This window comes from Ranitomeya imitator, chromosome 5 (genome assembly GCF_032444005.1).
Source record: "Ranitomeya imitator isolate aRanImi1 chromosome 5, aRanImi1.pri, whole genome shotgun sequence".
NCBI classification, from domain to species: Eukaryota; Metazoa; Chordata; class Amphibia; order Anura; family Dendrobatidae; genus Ranitomeya; species Ranitomeya imitator.
Window position 1 is genome coordinate 78,349,334 of NC_091286.1, and position 21,254 is coordinate 78,370,587.

At 50.8% G+C, this 21,254-nt stretch overlaps 2 protein-coding genes across 4 annotated transcripts in view; one reads left to right on the forward strand and one right to left on the reverse strand.

Annotated features, from left to right (window-relative positions):
• MCM8 (minichromosome maintenance 8 homologous recombination repair factor) overlaps positions 1-19,454 on the reverse strand; it is a 100,905-nt gene extending 81,451 nt beyond the window's left edge. Inside the window, exons 1-2 of the mRNA XM_069768824.1 lie at positions 19,349-19,454; positions 8,961-9,132 (exon numbers count right to left, since the gene is read on the reverse strand). Of these exons, the coding sequence (XP_069624925.1) occupies positions 8,961-9,096 (136 nt within the window). The 5' untranslated portion in view covers positions 9,097-9,132; positions 19,349-19,454. The remainder of the gene's footprint in view (positions 1-8,960; positions 9,133-19,348) is intronic.
• A 140-nt stretch (positions 19,455-19,594) lies between these two features.
• Positions 19,595-21,254, forward strand: part of TRMT6 (tRNA methyltransferase 6 non-catalytic subunit) — a 56,535-nt gene continuing 54,875 nt past the window's right edge. Inside the window, exon 1 of one of the 3 annotated variants that reach the window (XM_069768825.1) lies at positions 19,595-19,762. In XM_069768825.1, coding sequence (XP_069624926.1) covers positions 19,659-19,762 — 104 coding nt within the window. In that variant the 5' untranslated portion in view covers positions 19,595-19,658. The other 2 variants (XM_069768828.1, XM_069768827.1) reach the window with 2 other exon arrangements.

A 21,254-nucleotide genomic window follows, 5' to 3' on the forward strand; every position in this document is an offset into this window, starting at 1 on the left:
GGGGTTGCAGCACGGGCACGTGACACGTTATGTGGCATTGATGTAAGTTATTCTCATTGACATGCAGATCATCCGTTAAGTGCATACTTATTTTCAGCTCACATATACTGTATACATACCTTTATACAGATATGGTATTATGCTTAGGAGTTCCTATACGGGTGGCATATTGTGGCCATTAGGTTTTCATATAACCATAAGCTTTTAGCACTTATTGCACTTTATTGCTTATCCCTACCTCTCTAAAATGTCTGTTGTATATTAGAACTATGCTATATTATTAGCCTTGTATATATGGTGCATGCTGCACATTTGGTTCATTAACCTTTCTAGCACTAATTGCACTTTATCCTATATGGTTATAGTGGGTATATGCAGCCTTCTATTGATTTCGTTTTGCCCTGGATAATAATAATAATAATAATAATTTTTATTTATATAGCGCCAACATATTCCGCAGCGCTTTACAAATTATAGAGGGGACTTGTACAGACAATAGACATTACAGCATAACAGAAATACAGTTCAAAACAGATACCAGGAGGAATGAGGGCCCTGCTCACAAGCTTACAAACTATGAGGAAAAGGGGAGACACGAGAGGTGGATGGTAACAACTGCTTTAGTTATTCGGACCGGCCATAGTGTAAAGCTCGGGTGTTCATGTAAAGCTGCATGAACCAGTTAACTGCCTAAGTATGTAGCAGCCCTGGATGGTGTCTCATCAACATATTGTGTCTTAGTTTACGCACTATAGCCCTTTTTCCACTGCACTTATAGCTATTTTTGGCACATATAGTATTTTTCATACGATAAAAGTTGGGCAACCGTTATACCTTTAATACAACCGTGCCTTATATGATAGCTTTGCAATTTCTTGTGGCTTTGTTGTGACATAATTTTCATTAGAAGACTTCATATCCTACTCTATATATTACATTTGCCAGTTTGCACTTAGGAATTATGTTCTAAAGCTAATAACAGGGTGGGAGCTGTGTCCCCAATGAATGGCTCAGAGAAAAAAATCCCTATTTCTCCTACGCCTCATTGGGGGACACAGACCGTGGGACGTCCCAAAGCAGTCCCTGGGTGGGGACAACATCAGATCAGGCCCTGTGTAACCGCTACTTACAAATGCGACACCATGGCCTGCAGAGTCCGCCTGCCCAGATTCACATCTGTAGAAGTGTGGGAATTATAGTGCTTCAAAAATGCATGCGGAGTGGACGACCTCGCAATCTTGCAGGCGTGCTGTGCCAATGCCAGGTGCCTAGAAACCAAGAAACGTTGATAGGGAGATAGATGTCAGCCTAACACGGAAGGACTCCTGGATGGTGTAAAAAATCCACCAAACCAACATGGCCGATGAAACGGCTAAACCCTTCCTGTAACTGTCAGGAAGCTGTCCTCTTACAGTGAAGTAGCCCAAATCAAGTGTCCAACCTTTGGAAGGACGCCGTCCTTGAGACGTACCTACTGAGAGCACTCACCACGTTCAGAATATGGGGAACCCATTCCATTATGTGGACTGGTGCCGAAAGAGATGAGGGAAGAACGATGCCCTCATAACTGTGGAAATACAATACCACCTTGGTAACAAGGGACGGGGATGACCTGAGGGCATCCTTGCCTTGATGGCAATAAGGGGAAAAGGTCTGAAAGAACAGAGCGGCTAGCTCCGAAGACTCGTCAGGATGAGGGGACCGCAGAGAAAAAAGGGGTGACCTTCTTTGATAGTAAAGTCTGTTCGGATCAAAAGGAGTCTACTGTAAGACTCCCAGGATCATTAAGGTCCAAAGATCTAACGGTATGCGATAGGCAAGAACCACATGTGAAGACTCCCTGCGAGGAAGTCCATATTTGCAGTCTTGTTGCAATAAGACGTAAAAATACTAGTTCTGCAAATGAGAAAAATCTGGCATGGTCAGTGCGGATCTCCCAGGATCACTGGGGCCCTTCTCGGAAGTAGTGGAAACTGGTACCATGGAAGGACCAGAGCATGCACTGCGGTGGCTTTTGGACTTGGAGGCCGAACCTTGAACTTATAGTACATTGGCGTTCAGTCTGGACGCCATCCGACCTACATCTGGAGTGCTCCAGAGAAGACAGATCTATGAGGCGGGACCCTGAGATGTGTAGTGCCAAGATCACCAAATGATAGATCGTGGCCCAACAGAGAATGTGAGGTACCTCGGCCATGGCGCCTGACCGTGGGTACCTGCTAGATGATTTACGTATGGCACAGACGTGGGATTGTCCGATTGAATCGGATGGGGGTGACCCGCCAGAAGGCAGTGGACCGGCCATAGAACTAGCCGTACCGTTCGGATCGCCAGAACAATGATCAGGAGAAGAGGACTGGCATTGGTAGTCACTAATAACCATTGAACCGGGAGGAAAGATCTCTGGATGAGGAAGGAGCTCAGAGACTACCCTCTGAAAGCCTGATTGACCTGCAGAAAACGAGAGGAGCGAAGAGAAATGCTTTCATTGTCGTCAACGATTTTTCCTCAGAACCCTCCTAGCAAATCGAATGGAATGAGGGGATGAGTGAACAAGTGCGCAAGCTCCATGTTGAAGGGCCACGGCCTTGTCTCAAGGGAGAATCACCAACCTTCTGGAAGATCATCCTCAAAAAAGGATATCTTCTGGGCTGGAAAAGAGGAAAAAAACTTGTCTAAGTTTAGCTGCCAGCCCAGGAGAGAGAGGGTATAGCAAGAGATATGGATGACTCAGCGCAGGGTGGAAGAGGAACCACGTCTGTAGGTGCAAGAGGAACGTGACAGCCACCATAACCCCTGAGAACACTCTGGGTGCGGTGGCAAGGCCGAAGGACAAAGTCGTGATTTGAAAATGCTGTTCGCGAAAGGGAAAGCGAAGGAATTTTTGAAGAGGGGAAAACATAGGAATGTGAAGGTAAGCATCCCGAAAGTCGGTGGATGCCAGAAACTCCACCTTTTTCCGTTGAAGTAATGACTGAGCGGAGGAACTCCATCAGAAGAATGGGGACCTTGTCAAGCTTGGTAGAAGTTTGAGGTTCAGGGTCGGTCTTACTTTCCAGTCCCCATTTTAGAACCAAGATCCCTTAGATCTAGACCGTCCTGGACAATGGATCCACTGCTGGTTGAGCCACTGCTGGTTGAGTCTATAGGAAATCAAAATAGTTAAGGTCCTTGACCAAGAGACCATTGCTCTAGTAACACATGCGGCAGCTAAGGAAGGGTAGAGCGCTGAACTGGAGGCCGCAAGACGGAACAAACTAGATTTGCTATCTGACAGTCCGTTGTATTTTTAATTGATGACCCATCGGGTAGGGATACTGGTAGGTAAACCACAGGAGATTCTACCCGGTAATATGCCAAGTGACAGAATGCGCGGCTGCATGCAGAAGGTTAGGAAAAACCATCTCTTACTTTCGCCGCTCTCTTTTGATGGTGCGGAGATAAAATGATGAACCCTCGATCCACCATCCTCTTAACAGGGAAGTGGAAAGGAATCGTCCGCCTTCTTGCATCATCTGCTAAAAAGTGGAGATGCAGAGTGTGTGTTTGGATGCCAAAAAGGGGGGCCTCTGTACATCCACAGAGTTAAGGTCCCTGGGTGGCCAGGGCTGGTTGTCCGGCATTAGGCTTGGCTGCAGAAGAGGATACATGGAGGCGACACTCCATGTGCTCGTCTATCGATGGTGTGGGGAGATCGTGCCCTTTAAGAGGACCCGTCGCCCTTAAGAATCAGACCAAGCATGGAATCTCACGTCTTAGGTGGATATACGTGGAGTGGACACCCCGCGTGTTTGCATATTGGCTGAAAAAAAAAAAGGATACCGTGATTGCAGAAGTTTCTGTCCACTGGATCGCTTATATGGACGCGACCTGTCCAGGTGAATGGCAGATGCTCTGCGAGGGAGTTTAGTTTCCTCATGAGGGACGCTGCGTGATCTAGAGTAGAACCGAAGTCCTCGTCAATCTACAGATATTGGTTGATGATATAAATAGGCGAATCCATCCTTTTCTGAAGTTCTGGTGAGTCCAGAATCAAGGCAATAACCGATCCATATTCAGAGACTTGTTCTCCACAAATCATTGGTGAGGGATCCGGAAATGAAACTTCTGTTTTCTAGGCGCATGTATGTTTCTAGAAAATTTACGGCTCCTGCTAGCCTGAAGGAAAGAGACCATCTACATTGGTCCTGCGAGCACTCCGAGCCACAGAGGGTTCACGGAGGATTTCAATCTCTTGTCAGAGAATCCATGGGTTACGGCAGTGACGAAGCCCACTCAGGGAACTAGGTACTCTGGGATAAGCTGGGATCGGCGGCGGAGGGCTCCTGAGCTCATTTAGGGTGACCGGCTTCGGACTGGTCATGTGCCTTTGAGACCAGGGAATACTGGTCATGTGCCCTTAAGACCAGGAAATATTGGTCATGCGCCCCTAAGAAAAGTAATGGTGGTCATGTGGCCTTAAGACCAGGGAATACCGGTCATGTGCCTTTAAGACCAGGGAATACTGGTCATGTGCCTTTAAGACTAGTGAATATGCACCTTTATGCAGTACTTCCTTACTCGGTTGCAGAATCGTTGTGCCCCATTAATGTAATACCATAGTGTGTGTGTGTGTGTGTGTGTGTGTGTGTGTGTGTGTGTGTGTGTGTGTGTGTGTGTGTGTGTGTGTGTGTGTGTGTGTGTGTATGTATGTGTGTGTGTGGACCATGATGGCCACCGGTAGTTGCAGAGGTGGTAAAGTCTCGCAGAGAGCGAGAGTCACCAATTTGGGGGGCAGAGCCACAGACACTATGTGGGTGGAGCCTCGTGACTTCCATGAATAGGCCCAAGCCAGGGCCTAAATTTCTGCAGCCAGCGTGAGCAATACCAGCGTTGCCGAGGGAAGCGATCGCTCCCGTGCCAGGGAAGAAGCGCCAGAAAAGGTGGGCGGAGCCGCCTTAGCGCGCGATAGTGCGGGCACGGCTTCTGAGATGGGGCCTACACATCGGCAGAAGCCGGGGGCTACATTTTTGCAGCCGGCCGGAGCGTTACCTCAGGGAGGTGGGCCACAGGGAAGCTGAGGCTGTCTGTCAGCATGTGAATATCCCGCTGCAGAGGCCCATTGCTGACTGGATCCACTCACCATCGGTGCGCGTCCCGGCATGGAGCCGCCGCGGGTGACTGGGTTTCAGCGGTGAAGAAAGCACGCGCACTCTACTGCTCTGCTGCAGGTCAGGTATTGCAGCGTGGACGGTGCAGGGATGAAGGTGTAAGCCGCAATGCACCATCTCTTTGTTAGGGAGGTGGAGAGGAACCGTCCGCCTCCTTGTGCCATCCGCTTTCACAGTGGTGGGACAGTGGGGGCTGCTCGGACGCCATAGAGAGGGGCCTCTGTACATCCACGGAGTTCATCCCCCGGGTGGACAGGGCCAGTTGTCCGGCTATAGGCCTGGCTCCAGGAGAGGATTCATGGAGGCGACACTCTATGTGGTCGCCTGCTGCTGGTGTGGGGAGATCGGGCCCCTAAGGAACCGTCGCCCCTGAAGTGAGCTCAGGCATGGCTTCCCACGTCGCAGGAGAGGATACGGGGAGGCGACACTCCGCGTGCTCGCCTGTTGATGATTCAGGGGGAGATCGGAACCTTGACAGGATCCGTCGCCCCCTTCACTCCGTTAATTTAAAAAAATTTACAGAAAAGTAAAAAATAAAATAAAAAGGTTGGGGTCTGAACCAGACCCATGTGCCTCCTACAGACACTAAGCAAGAACTGGTTAGCTAAGAGCCAGCAGGAGGGTGTATACTGCAGGGGAGGAGCTGAGAGCCAGCAGGAGGGCGTATACTGCAGGGGAGGAGCTGAGAGCCAGCAGGAGGGTATATACTGCAGGGGAGGAGAGAAGTTTCTTGTATCACTTAGTGTCAGCCTCCTAGTGGCAGCAGCATACACCACGGTCTGTGTCCCCTAATTAGGCGAAGGAGAAATAGGGGTACTAATGTCGCAGATCTAGAAGCATTTATTAGGCCTTCAGCTGCCGTATATTAGACTCATCTCTAGTGATGAGCGAATATACTTGTTACTCGAGATTTCTCGAGCACGCTCGGGTGACCTCCGAGTATTTTTTAGTGCTCGAAGATTGTTTTTCTTGCCGCAGCTGAATGATTTACATCTGTTAGCCAGCATAAGTACATGTGGGGGTTGTCTGGCTGCTAGGGAATCCCCACATGTAATCAAGCTATAGTATTGGGAACCTGAAAAACAGCAATCCGCAATTTTTTTTGCGGTCAGTCATTGCGGCAGACCGTGAAAATTGCGGCAATACGGCCCGCAAAAAAAAACCCTGCAATAACGGGCCGCAAAAAAAACACGGTAAGTGTAAAAGAAGCTGGATACCAAAAACAGGGGGGACCCCACATCATGTTTTTCATTTATTTATTTGCTAAAGTAAACAAGGTTAAACACCCTTTAGTGCCATATGAAAGTAACTAAATGGTGCAAATTCATTATATGTAGGGGGCTTGTGAAATTATATGTCTACAGGACATCTATATATGCTATCTATGTGGGGTCATTATACTGTGGAGCACTATGTGGAACCTTTATACTGTCTGGTGCACTAGGTGGGCCCATTGGACTATATGGGGAATCTAGGGGGTTCAATAGGATGAAAATTACTTTGTAAGGGTTGCAAAGTTATGAGATCTGCTCTTCTATGACCCCGCCCGCTCTGTCTACTTCTATGGGAGCAGTGGTGTAATGTGTGACCCCACTCTCTCCACTTCTATGGGAGCAGAGGTGTAATGTGTGACCCCACTCTCTCCACTTCTATGGGAGCAGAGGTGTAATGTGTGACCCGAATGTCTACTTCTATAGGAGTATAATATGGTGGCTAGAGCGAGGTCACACATTACACCACTGCTCACATACAAGTGGACGGAGCGGGGCCACATCTTACATACATTACATACTGTGTATCTAATCCCATCCTGTGTGATACACTTTGCTGAGGTCAATATCTAATCCAGTCATGTAATAAACTACACATAGCCCTGTATCTAATCCCAGGGTGTGTTACGGTAAGTGTATCTAATCGGGCACGTGATACACTCCTCATATCTAACCCCAGCATATGATACAGTGAGTAGCACCAACTAACACAATCGGTGCTGCCCGCCGTCCTCGGTAACACTACACTTGATCACTGGAAGTTACCAACAAAATGGCTCCTCACTGTGATCCTAAACGCCATCCTTTCTGATCCTTTTACAAGCGCGCAGAAGGGGAGGAGAAAGGTGACATCACACACACGTGAGCAGACTCCGCCCACATTTACTGCAGCCGTAAGGTGAGCTTGTTCTGCACTAGGTTTTCATGGCAAATTTAAGCACCTGCTCCCACTAGTGTTTAAAAGTGGAAATACTAAACCTTTTTTATATTGTGGTTGCAGTAGTAATAAAGTTGCATCAACATCACATGACTGCTGCAGCCAATCACCCGGCTCAATAGTCTGGTGCCATCTACACAGAGCCCACTGATTGGCTGCAGAGCTCATCCAATGTCAACATGTCAGTGGAAAGCAGTGGCAGAAGCTGCTGTGGGTAAATACAGATGTTAATGTTATTTTTATGTGCAGGAAACGGACATATCAGAATAGAGATAAAACTGAACAACCCATTTATTAAGGCTACTTTCACACTTCCGTCGGTAGTCGCCCGTCACAAAGCATCGGCACGACGTACCGACAGAAGTGTGTCCTTTCACATTTCCGACAGAATTCTGGGTGAGGAAGAGAGTGAGAGCGATATTTCCTGCTGCGCATGCGCAGTATTAAAAACTGGATGCAACGTACAGAAAAGCGTTCCCTTGAACGTTTTTCCCAAACGACGGGCCGCAAAAACCCGACGCAACCAGTGCACGACGGACGCAACTTGTGGCCATACATCGCGATCAGTCAGCAATACAAGTCTATGGGGAAAAAAAAGCATCCTGCGGGCACATTTACACGATGCGTTTTTTGCCCAAAACGACGCATTGTGACGGATACTAAACAACGGAAGTGTGAAAGTAGCCTAATATGACTGCCAGATAAAGCCATACGGCCTGCACAGACCTGGAGTGACATAACAAGATTGTCAGTGCCTGCAGTGACCATGAGGGGGCACTCATCACAATCTGTGGAATCATTGAGTTCACTGTATACAATACCCTTACACACGTCTCCTAAGAAATTAATATGCATCCTGTTTTGCGCTTACATAGAGAAAAAGAATTGTGGACACTCACTCACTTTAAAGGGAACCTGTCACCCCCAAAATCAAAGATGAGCTAAGCCCACCAGCATCAGGGGCTTATGTACAGCATTCAGTAATGCTGTAGATAAGCCGCCGATGTATCCTAAAAGATGAGAAAAAGAGGTTAGATTATACTCACCCAGGGGCGGTCCCGCTGCAGTCCGGTCCGATAGGTGTCGTGGTCCGGGACCTCCCATCTTACGATGCCGTCCTCTTCTTGTCTTCACGCTGCGGCTCCGGCGCAGGCGTACTTTACTTTGTCTGCCCCGTTGAGGGCAGAGGAAAGTACTGCAGTGTGCAGGCGCCGGGAAAGGTCAGAGAGGCCCAGCACCTGCGCACTGCAGTACTTTGCTCTGCCCTCAACAGGGCAGACAAAGTACGCCTGCGCCGAAATGTGAAGACAAGAAGAGGACGTCATCGTAAGAAGATGGGAGGCCCCGAACCGGACCGCGACGCCCATCGTAGCGAGACCGCCCCTGGGCGAGTATAATCTAACCTCTTTTTCTCATCTTTCAGGATACATTGGGGGCTTATCTACAGCATTCCAGGATGCTGTACATAAGCCCCTGATGCCGGTGGGCTTAGCTCATCTTCGATTTTGTGGTGACAGGTTCCCTTTAAGAAAACGTGAATAGAATTTGTAGCAATTCAATGACTAATATTTGTTGCAGTTTTTTCCATGAGGTCTGACTCACTTGATGGATGGGTCCCAGGGTTTTTGTTCCAGTTTCCGCTTTGGCCTCTTCCGCAGCCCCTTTGCCTCCAGGAGCGGCCTCTCCATCCTCCTGAATAATGATGAGCTCCTCCACCTCCTCTCCAACTCTGACTCATAACATCGCGTTTTGTTGGACTCTCACTGTAACAATGCTGAAATGTAGAATGAAATGAAGAAAATAAAGTTCTACGCTTACAGCGACAGTGGAAAAGAAATACTGTGCTAGAAGACGTCCCTTCAATTACAGAGCAAAGCTCCTCTCTCCAGACACTCCCTGCTCAGGCTAAGGCCAGGTTCACAGGTCTCAGTCTTTTACAGTCCGAGTATGGCCTCGAGATTTCCAGGTCTGCTGTGGGAGTCCTGACATGAACTTCATGTGTCACATACAGTGGGTATGTATTCATACCCCTTTAAATTTTTCACTGTTTGTTTCATTGCAGCCATTTGGTAAATTCAGAAAGTTCATTTTTTCGCAGCCAAATCCTCAACGTGTGCACATAGCCTAATAATGTAAAGACATGGCTGTAATGGTGCTGTATACTGAGTGCATTGATACCTTTGGTGAAGAAATCCATTTTGTTCTTCTTTAATGTCATTTTCTTCTAACAGGATGTTGGTGCTCAGGGGCCAGACTGTACCCTGGGCCTTCTCCTCCCTGTCTGAGACTCCCCAGACCCACCGTCTACCTCCAGTCTGTGAATGACAGGTCATTGAGTGGCCTGTCTCCGCTGTCCGAAATCTCGTGCTGGAGCAGTCATTGCTGTGGGCAGCAAATCTCTAAAAGACATCATTGAGCCGGGGACTCAGTCTGCGCACAGCTCCATTACAGCTGGCTCTTTACCTTACAAATTAGTGCTGACAGATCCTTTTTAGGAGTCCAGTAGGCGGAGCAAATCAGTGATCGTCCATTCATACCATGGCATAGACGAGAACCACACAACTTATTCCTAAGCATTGGCAGATTAGGGATGCAGCTTGTTTAAAAAAAATATAGTTCTTACCGATAACGGTATTTCTCTGAGCCCATGACGGCACCACGGAGAGAGGGGATCCGCCCACCAAGGACAGGAAACCTACGGATAAAAAGGCGGTACCACTCTCCTGCATCAGTTGTTTTACATAGAGAACGATGGGAGACTACTAAACATTTGTTAAATTTTAACTGTTTATCATAACGAGATACCGCGTGTTTAAAGACTATAAATAGACTATGGCACTAATTTGATGTGTGCACCCATAAGTGAAGGGAGGGAATGTACGGGTGCCGTCATGGGCTCAGAGAAATACCGTTATCGGTAAGAACTATATTTTTCTCTGATCGCCCATGACGGCACCACGGAGAGAATTGCATAGATAGTACATTCAGGGAGGGACAACCGCCTCCAGAACCCTTTTACCAAAAGTAAGGTCTGAAGAGGAGATTAGGTCCAATCTATAGTGCCTATAGAATGTGGATGGTGAGGACCAGGTAGCAGCTCTACATATCTGGTCTATGGAAGCTCCGGCCTTCTCCGCCCAGGAAGTCGCTACTGCTCTTGTTGAGTGAGCCTTAATCTCCCCGGGAACAGACATCCCACTTGCTGAGTATGATAGACTGATGGCGTCCGTGATCCATCTTGCTATGGTGGCTTTAGATGCTTTTTTCCCCTTCCGGGGACCCTGGAAACACACAAACAGAGAGGAATCCTCCCTACTCTCTCTAGTGACTTCTAGGTAGTGTAAGAGACATCTTCTTACATCTAGTGTATGTAATGTTTGTTCCTCCTTATTTTTAGGATTGGGACAGAAGGAGGGGAGAGATATCTCTTGAGACCTGTGAAATTTTGAAGCCACTTTTGGGAGATATGCTGGGTCTGTTTTTAAAATGACCCTATCCTCTAGGAATTGTGTGTAGGGAGGGTTAGCTGAGAGAGCCTGTAAATCGCTAACCCTGCGGGCCGAAGTGAGGGCGACTAATAGAGCTGTTTTGAGGGATAGATTTTTTATTGTAGATTCGTGTAATGGCTCAAATGGAGAATTAGTCAGGGCTTTAAGGACCAAGTTTAAGTCCCATTGAGGAACAACTTTTACTGGAAGAGGCCTTGATCTTCCTGCCGCCCTGATGAATCTAGCGACCCACCTATTTGAGGCTAAATCAAAGTTGAATAGGGCTCCCAAAGCTGCCACGTGAACTTTTAGGGTGTTAGTGGCTAAACCCATCTCCAACCCGTTTTGTAGGAACTCTAATATGGAATTAAGGGGAATTTCTTTCCCTATTTTTGCACCTGATGATGACAGAAACTTTTTCCATATCTTGCCATACTGTCTTGTTGTAACAGGCTTCCTACTTTGTAACAGAGTTGAGATCAAGCCCGGAGAGAACCCCCTGCTTTCTAGTAATTTCCTTTCAAGAGCCAAGCTGTCAAGTGCAAGTTCTTGACCTGCGGATGACAGACTGGGCCCTGTGACAACAGATCTTGGAGGTCTGGTAATACCCAAGGGACTGATATTGATAACTTCCTCATCCATGAGAACCAAGGCCTCTTCGGCCAGAACGGGGCAATTAAGATGACCAGCGCCCCGTCCTCCCGAATCTTCCTCAGCACTGCTGGAATCAGAATAAGAGGAGGGAAGGCATATACCAGATGGTGACCCCAAGATATCAGGAAGGCGTCCACAGCTACTGGGTTCCCCAGGGGAGATAGGGAGCAAAAAGAGGTTACTTTTTTGTTTAGATGACTCGCAAAGAGATCTATTTTGGGAACGCCCCATCTTTCTGTGATCTGGGTGAATATCGCCTGATTTAGTTCCCATTCCCCCTGTTTTAGACTGGACCGGCTGAGGAAGTCTGCTTTGTAGTTGTCCACTCCCCTTATGTGTAAGCTTGTTAGGGATAAGAGGTTGCTCTCGGCTATTTGCAGGATTGAATTGGTCACCTCCATTAGATTTTTGGAACGGGTGCCCCCCTGGTGATTTAGGTAAGATACTACCACCCGATTGTCCGACATTACTCTTACATGGTGAGAGTGAAGGACCCCCAAGAATTCCTGAAGGGCAAATTTTACTGCAAGGAGCTCCTTCATGTTGGAGGATTTGTTGACTGTGGATGGAGACCAAGTGCCCTGGGTTACTAGGTCGCCCAGATGAGCCCCCCACCCTGAAGGGCTTGCATCCGTAGTCAGGACTTTCGAGATCTGAATTACCCACGGGACTCCCTGGGAAAGATTTTCCTGCGATTTCCACCATGTTAGAGAGTGATTGGTGCGAGGAGATAAAGTCAACTGCCCGTCTAAATGCCCTCCTAGATGGATTTGCTCCGATAATATCTGCCATTGAAGTTCTCTTGAATGTAATTGGGCCCACTGGACTGCAGGGATGCAAGAGGTCATAGAGCCTAAGAGGGACATGGCCTGACGGAGTGTTATGGAGGGGAGAGATTGGGTTCTCGATACTAAACTTTTTAGTTTTTGTATCTTGTACTCCGGGAGACGACATTCCATCTTTTTGGAGTCTAGAGTGAGACCCAGGTACTCCTGGACCTGAGAAGGCATTAGTCTGGACTTTCCCATGTTTATTAGCCAGCCCAATTCCTTCAAAGAATGCATCACTATTGCCAGTTGATCCTCGCAATGTTGCGGGGAGGAGCCTATCACCAAGAAATCGTCCAGATATGGAACGATTAGGGTATTTTCTTCTCTGAGGTGAGCCATTACCTCCGCTATCAGCTTTGTGAAAATCCTCGGAGCTATGGCAAGACCAAATGGTAGAGCTGAAAACTGGAAGTGTTTTAGGACTCCCCTGATGTGAACTGCCATCCTGAGGAATCTCTGGTGATCTTTGTGTATTGGGACGTGATAATATGCGTCCTTTAAGTCCAGGACCACCATGAAGCATTGGGGAAACAACATCTTGATAGATGACTTTATCGTTTCCATTTTGAATGCTTGAATCTCCAGGTAATCGTTTAGTTTCTTTAGATTTATAATAGTCCTGAAGGAACCGTCTGGTTTCTTCCTCAGGAATAGAGGGGAATAGTACCCTTGCCCTCTTTCTTGTGGGGGAACCTCCAGGAGTACACCCTTTTTTACTAACTCGATGACCTCGTTTTCCAGAGCCAGCTGTTCTTCTGCCGAAGATCTTATGGATGTCATCATAAAAGAGGGACGGGGGCATCTTTTGAATGTCAGCCTCAGGCCTGATTCTATAATGTTCAGAATCCATTGACTGGAGGTAATCTTTTTCCAGGCTGGAAGAAAGAGAGATAACCTCCCTCCCACCTGGGGCGAACCTTCATTGAGAAGGTTTCTTGTTATCAGTGGGGTTTTTGTTAAAGATGAACCCCTTGTTTTTGTTCCTCTTATCCTCCCACTTTCCCTGGCCTCTCCCAGGGTTCTTGCGGAAAAACCTCTTGTTCCGAAAGGGCTTCCGGTAAGAGGGGAGACCAAGGGAGGGAAAAGACTTTTTCTTGTCCCCGGCTTTTTCCAGGATGTCATCTAATGTGGAACCGAACAAAAACTCCCCTTCGCAGGGGATAGTACATAGTTTTGTTTTTGTTTGCAGATCGCCAGGCCAATTTTTAAGCCAGAGGGCACGCCTGGCCGCATTGGCGAACACTGCTGACCTGGCGGCTAACCTGATAGAGTCTGCTGAGGCGTCAGCCAGAAAAGCCGCCGCTCCCCTTATTACAGGTAATGTTTTCAGCATCGAGTCTCGGGAGGTTTTCCCTTTTAATTGACCCTCTAGTTGATTTAACCAGATCATTAGGGAGCGGGATGTGCAAGCTGCTGCCACTGCTGGTTTCAGGCCTCCTCCCGCTGACTCCCAAGAGCCCTTGAGGAAGGCGTCCGCCTTCTTGTCCATAGGGTCTTTTAGGACCCCCATGTCCTCAAACGGGAGAGCGAATTTCTTTGATGCTTTGGCTATTGCTACATCTAATTTGGGAGCTTTTTCCCAGAAGGAACAGGATTCATCCTCGAAGGGGTATTTCCTTTTCGGGGTTAGGAGAGTCTTTTTCATGGGTTTTTTCCATTCCTTTTTAATTAACGCTGCAATTGCTTCGTTAAGCGGAAAAGCTCTCCTCTTTTTTTGTTCTAATCCCCCAAACATGATGTCTTGTGCTGACTTTTTGGGGTGGGGGTCTACTATTCCCATAGTACTCCTCACTGCCTTTATGAGGCCATCAGTGTCCTCTAGCGGGAAACAATTGTGACCTCCTGAGGAAGAAGTGGATGATGAGGATAAGGAGGAGGAGTCGGAGGATGCTGAACTCGCACTATCGCTGTCAGATTTAGAGACTGGGGACGGGGACCTGTGTCTGGTCCTTCTCCGTTTTTTTCCCCTTTTAAGGGATCTAAAGGTGTCTTCCACCTGTTCTTTAATCAGGTTTTTAAGATCTGTTGCAAACCCAGGCAGGCTTTCAGATACTGTTTGCTGTATGCAGGAATTGCATAGCTGCTTTTCCCATGCGGGTGGAAGATCCTCTTTACAGATGGCACAGGCTTTGTGCTTTGTTTTGCCTACGCTTTTCCTCCCCTAAAAGAGACAAATAATAATCTTACTGTCTCTAACTTTCACGAAGATCAACTTACCACCTCCAGGACCCATAAATACCGGTTGGGGATTCTCAGCCTCTGGCTTTTTCCCCGACGCCGTGCTGGACTCCTTGCTGTGTTGAGACCTTTGGCGTTCTTTGCCGGTGTCCTGGTAACTTTTCTGCTGTCGCCTTTTTTGCTGCTGCTGAGGCGATGCTGTAGGTGGAGGTGATCCAGGCAGGGGAGACGCCGGGTCGCTCATACTGCTGCTGGTCTGCTGCTAATAACGATGGCTGCGCCTGATGCCTTAGTAGCTCCTAAGGCTCTTGCTGATAAACTGCAGAGCCGCTGAGAGGAAGTAAATCCCCCATTTTTAAAGCTCCCGCCGCTTTCCCCGGCGCCTGCGCAGTAGCGCTTAACCGACGGCGAGGAGCGCCTGCGCAGACGCTTCTGCGGCGCCTTTGGAACGCCCAAGCGACCTATCCTTTGGCGACGCCTGCGCAGACGCTTCTGCGGCGCCTTTGGAACGCCCAAGCGACCTATCTTTTGGCGACGCCTGCGCAGTAGCGCTCAGCCGACGGCGAGGAGCGCCGAACGCCGCGCAGATCCAGCCCAGCGTCTCGCGAGACCAGCGCAACTCCTGGCATGCGCCGTACTCACAGGATGGCCGCCCGGAGTGCAGATATGGCGCTGCTGACCGGCACCCCCGGTCCTATGCAGACCCTACTGCGTGGCTCTGCATACCCGATGGCGTGCAGTGTGCAGGCTGACGCGTGCTAGGGGAGGGCCACGCCGCACCTCCCGCAACCACAGAGGGACCCCCCTGGATGTTGCCGCTGCTGCATCTTACCTGGGGAGGTGACCGCGAACTCCTTGTCACCTCCCCCGCACACCCTGTCGGCCCACTGGCTCCCAGCGGTGGCGCTTCGGGTCACCACCCTAGCCGAGGCAGAGGGACCCCAGCTGCCTGAATCGGACTGGTTGGCCCCGGAATTCCAACGACGACTGGTAAGTCCGTAGGTCTCCCATCAAGGACAGGAAACCAACTGATGCAGGAGAGTGGTACCGCCTTTTTATCCGTAGGTTTCCTGTCCTTGGTGGGCGGATCCCCTCTCTCCGTGGTGCCGTCATGGGCGATCAGAGAAAAAAAAACCTTTACATACCCTCCCCAGATCTAACAATGCTTCTCCCAGGGTCTGTTATACAGTGCTGACATCAGATCGACAGCTCTGCAGCCAAACACTGAGCTCAGAGGCTCTCTCTCAGGTGACGGCATGAGCAGCTCAGAGCTATTGGCTGCAGAGAATAAGACACCCGGTGCAGCAGCAGAGACTCGGTGCTGGACCTGGGGAGGGTGACAACAACAAACTTCAAATGGGAGAAGAGGGATTTTCCAAAACAAGAAAATCCCCTTAAAAGGGTTGCTCAAGTTTATCATGAAAGTCTGTAGGCCGCCCACCTCTACTTAAAATGTGGCCGGAAGTACGTAAATCAGATACTTGCAGTCACATGACCTGGGTATCGGCAGTGGAAAATCCTCACAGCACATGCTGCGAGGACTCACAAGTCTGCAGTCATATAGAGTGACTGCAGACTTTTGTGAAAACCAGGACAAACCCTTTAAACTTCTAGGTCTTCATTAGGTTCTCAGCTGCTACGCCAAATCATTCACACTGCACGGACGCATCGGGGGAAGGAAGGCACGTGATGGGACGAGGCGAGTCCAGGGATTCCTTTCAATCAGTAAGACACGTGCACGCTCCTCGCTGGCTTGTGCATGCTCATCCTGCGCAGGATTCAGCAGCATCTGGGTAAGAATGCCCGCACAAACCCTTCTAATCCAGGGGGGTAAACATGGCGGCTTCTTTCAGAAACAGCACGTCACCTGTGCACAGGTTGTGTGTGGTATTGTACCTCAGCTCCAGTCACTTTCAAGGCACTGAACTGCAGTACCAGACACAACCTGTGGTCAGAGAGTGGCGCTGTTTCTAAGATAGTAGCGGCATTTCTCGAATCCTTGGCAGGTAATTACTGTGTAGTCCGCTGGGTGGACACATAGGAGCCCACACACACACACACACAGACAGGAGCCTGGGGCCCCACACACACATGCATACAGGAGTCTGGGGCCCACACACACAGGAGCCTGGGGGCCCACATACATACAGGAGCCTGGGGGCCCACACACACATGCATACAGGAGCCTGGGGCCCACATGCATACAGGAGCCTGGGGCCCACACACACAAACACAGACAGGAGCCTGGGGCCCACACACACAAACACAGACAGGAGCCTGGGGCCCACACACACAAACACAGACAGGAGCCTGGGGCCCACACACACAAACACAGACAGGAGCCTGGGGCCCACACACACAAACACAGACAGGAGCCTGGGGCCCACACACACAGAAGCCTGGGGCCCGCCCACACACACACAGACAGACAGGAGCCTGCTGGAGCCCACACACACACAGACAGGAGCCTGCTGGAGCCCCCCCCCCCCCACACACACACACACACAGGAGCCTGCCCACACACACAGACAGACAGACAGACAGGAGCCTGGGGCCCACACACAACACACAGGAGTCTGGGGCCCACACACAACACACAGGAGCCTGGGGCCCACACACAGACAGGAGCCTGGGGCCCACACACAGACACACACACACACACACTGAAGCCTGGGGCCCGCCCACACACACACACAGACAGGAGCCTGCTGGAGCACACACACACACACACACACAGACAGGAGCCTGGGGCCCGCCCACACACACACACACTGAAGCCTGGGGCCCGCCCACACACACACACAGACAGACAGGAGCCTGCTGGAGCACACACACACACACACAGAAGCCTGGGGCCCGCCCACACACACACACTGAAGCCTGGGGCCCGCCCACACACACACAGACAGACAGGAGCCTGCTGGAGCACACACACACACAGACAGACAGGAGCCTGCTGGAGCACACACACACGAGCCTGGGGCCTGCCCACACACACACACACACAGACAGGAGCCTGCTGGAGCCCACACACACACACACACACACACACACACACAGACAGGAGCCTGCTGGAGCCCCCCCCCACACACACACACACACACACAGGAGCCTGGGGCCTGCCCACACACACACACACACACACAGACAGACAGGAGCCTGGGGCCCACACACAACACACAGGAGTCTGGGGCCCACACACAGGAGTCTGGGGCCCACACACAACACACAGGAGTCTGGGGCCCACACACAACACACAGGAGCCTGGGGCCCACACACAACACACAGGAGCCTGGGGCCCACACACACACAGACAGACAGGAGCCTGGGGCCCACACACACACAGACAGGAGCCTGCTGGAGCCCACACACACACACAGAAGCCTGGGGCCCGCCCACACACACTGAAGCCTGGGGCCCGCCCACACACACACACAGACAGACAGGAGCCTGCTGAAGCACACACACACACACACACAGACAGGAGCCTGTTGGAGCACACACACACACACACACACACAGACAGGAGCCTGGGGCCCGCCCACACACACACACACTGAAGCCTGGGGCCCGCCCACACACACACACAGACAGACAGACAGGAGCCTGCTGAAGCACACACACACACACACACACACAGACAGGAGCCTGTTGGAGCACACACACACACACACACACACACAGACAGGAGCCTGGGGCCCGCCCACACACACACACACTGAAGCCTGGGGCCCGCCCACACACACACACACACACTGAAGCCTGGGGCCCGCCCACACACACACACAGACAGACAGGAGCCTGCTGGAGCACACACACACACACACACACAGGAGCCTGGGGCCCGCCCACACACTGAAGCCTGGGGCCAGCACACACACACACACACACACACACTGAAGCCTGGGGCCCGCCCACACACACAGACAGACAGGAGCCTGCTGGAGCACACACACACAGAAGCCTGGGGCCCGCCCACACACACACACTGAAGCCTGGGGCCCGCCCACACACACACACAGACAGACAGGAGCCTGCTGGAGCACACACACACACACAGACAGAGGAGCCTGCTGGAGCACACACACACACACACACAGACAGGAGCCTGCTGGAGCGCACACACACACACACACAGACAGGAGCCTGCTGGAGCACACACACACAGGAGCCTGGGGCCTGCCCACACACACACACAGGAGCCTGCTGGAGCCCACACACACACACAGGAGCCTGCTGGAGCCCCCCCCCCCCACACACACACACACACACACACACACACACACACACACACACACACACACACGAGCCTGGGGCCTGCCCACACACACACACAGACAGACAGGAGCCTGGGGCCCACACACAACACACAGGAGTCTGGGGCCCACACACAACACACAGGAGCCTGGGGCCCACACACAGACAGGAGCCTGGGGCCCACACACACACACAGAAGCCTGGGGCCCACACACACACACACAGAAGCCTGGGGCCCACACACACACAGACAGGAGCCTGGGGCCCGCCCACACACACACACGCAGAAGCCTGGGGCCCGCCCACACACACACACGCAGAAGCCTGGGGCCCGCCCACACACACACACACACACACAGACAGACAGGAGCCTGCTGGAGCACACACACACACACAGACAGGAGTCTGGGGCCCACCCACACTGCTGATACAGCACAAGGCACATTCGCTTTGTATTACAACTGGTGACAAACTACAACTCCTAACCTGACTGCTGGGAGTTGTAGTTCTGCCTCTGGGCCAGTCACCTGTGCTGAGACCCGGTGACTATGTGCAGCCACTGACACCACAGCCGCTCACTCACCTGCTTTGCTTCTTCTCAGTTTCTAGTTTAGCGCCCACGTGACGTCACTTCCGGGAGCTGTCTTGGTCACCATAGTAACGCGACCCTCCGTCAATACTGTTTCGCCTCTGTCACTACGCCAGTAATGTGTCGCTGACCGAGTCTTGGGCTGAGGGCTCCGGTATCAGTAATAAATGACTTCATCGACTGACTCGATCGGTTATCCTAAGTCCGTCTGCGAGGTGGATGCGGTCGGTGTTCGATTCTTCCGGCCTGGCTCTCAGTGGACCCCGGAAGTAGTGTGTGTGTCACACGTGGGCTGTGCGGCTGGATGGCGGAGTCGGTGCCAGCCTGCGGGCAGCTCATCTGCGAGGGGGACTACGTGGTGCTGAAGAGAGAGGACGTGTTCAAAGCGGTGCAGGTGCAGAGGAGGAAGTGAGTGTCTGCGGCTGCTCCCGGTGTCCCGCTAGTATCACTCATCCGGAGCCTCGCATCGCTCCAGCAGATCGGCTCCTATTGAAGTGAATGTGAGCAGCTGCTACAGTGTATGGAGCTGATCCGAGGGTGCAGGGTGGTGGACCCCACTAAGCTGATATTGATGGCAGCCTGGGGGGAGAACGAGCAGCCATGTAGCCTTATTGGTGAATAGAGATAATAATCATCCCGCCCTATGCGCCTCCGATCCAGTGATCAGACTCCAACCACGCCCACTTGTCAGTGTATTCACAGGACATCGGCAGTCAGCACAGAATCTGGGAGCGGCTGGATCGGAGCGAGGGACGGGGCGCCATTTACCCCCATGGACCTTGTATAGGTGCTCATTCTCAGCTCCAGTCTTCACACATCCACAGTGTTTTCCACAGATGACACTTATCCCTGATAGTCCCTGGGGCCATTCACATGTCGCAGAATATGCGCTGGATCAAAATCAGCAATGCAAATTAATGGGTCTGTGAAAAACCTGATGGCATCGGATGTGCAGTCTGAGTTTTATGGGCCGTCAGAAAGGAGATGTTGAAATTTTTTTTTAATAATTTCACCACGTTCGAAAAAAACTGACGAAACGCGGATCAAACTGATCAGAATAGTCGGGTCTGTTTTTCTCATATGTGGAAAAATCGGCCGTGTGAATGAGATTACTTAGGTAAGTGATGTCAAACTCAAATACAGAGAGGTCCAACATAAAAAAAAAAATTTGGACAAAGTTGCGGGTTAACTTTGATATGTATTTACAGCCCTCCTCGCAGTGTAATGGGCCCCACATAGTCCTCCGTATAGTATAGTGGGCCCTACATAGTCCTCCGTATAGTATAGTATAGTGGGCCCTACATAGTCCTCCGTATAGTATAGTGGGCCCCACATAGTCCTCCGTATAGTATAGTGGGCCCCACATAGTCCTCCGTATAGTATAGTGGGCCCCACATAGTCCTCCGTATAGTATAGTGGGCCCCACATAGTCCTCCGTATAGTATAGTGGGCCCCACATAGTCCTCCGTATAGTATAGTGGGCCCCACATAGTCCTCCGTATTGTATAGTGGGCCCCACATAGTCCTCCGTATAGTATAGTGGGCCCCACATAGTCCTCCGTATAGTATAGTGGGCCCCACATAGTCCTCCGTATAGTATAGTGGGCCTCACATAGTCCTCCGTATAGTATAGTGGGCCCCACATAGTCCTCCGTATAGTATAGTGGGCCCCACATAGTCCTCCGTATAGTATAGTGGGCCCCACATAGTCCTCCGTATAGTATAGTGGGCCCCACATAGTCCTCCGTATAGTATAGTGGGCCCCACATAGTCCTCCGTATAGTATAGTGGGCCCCACATAGTCCTCCGTATAGTATAGTGGGCCCCACATAGTCCTCCGTATAGTATAGTGGGCCCCACATAGTCCTCCGTATAGTATAGTGGGCCCCACATAGTCCTC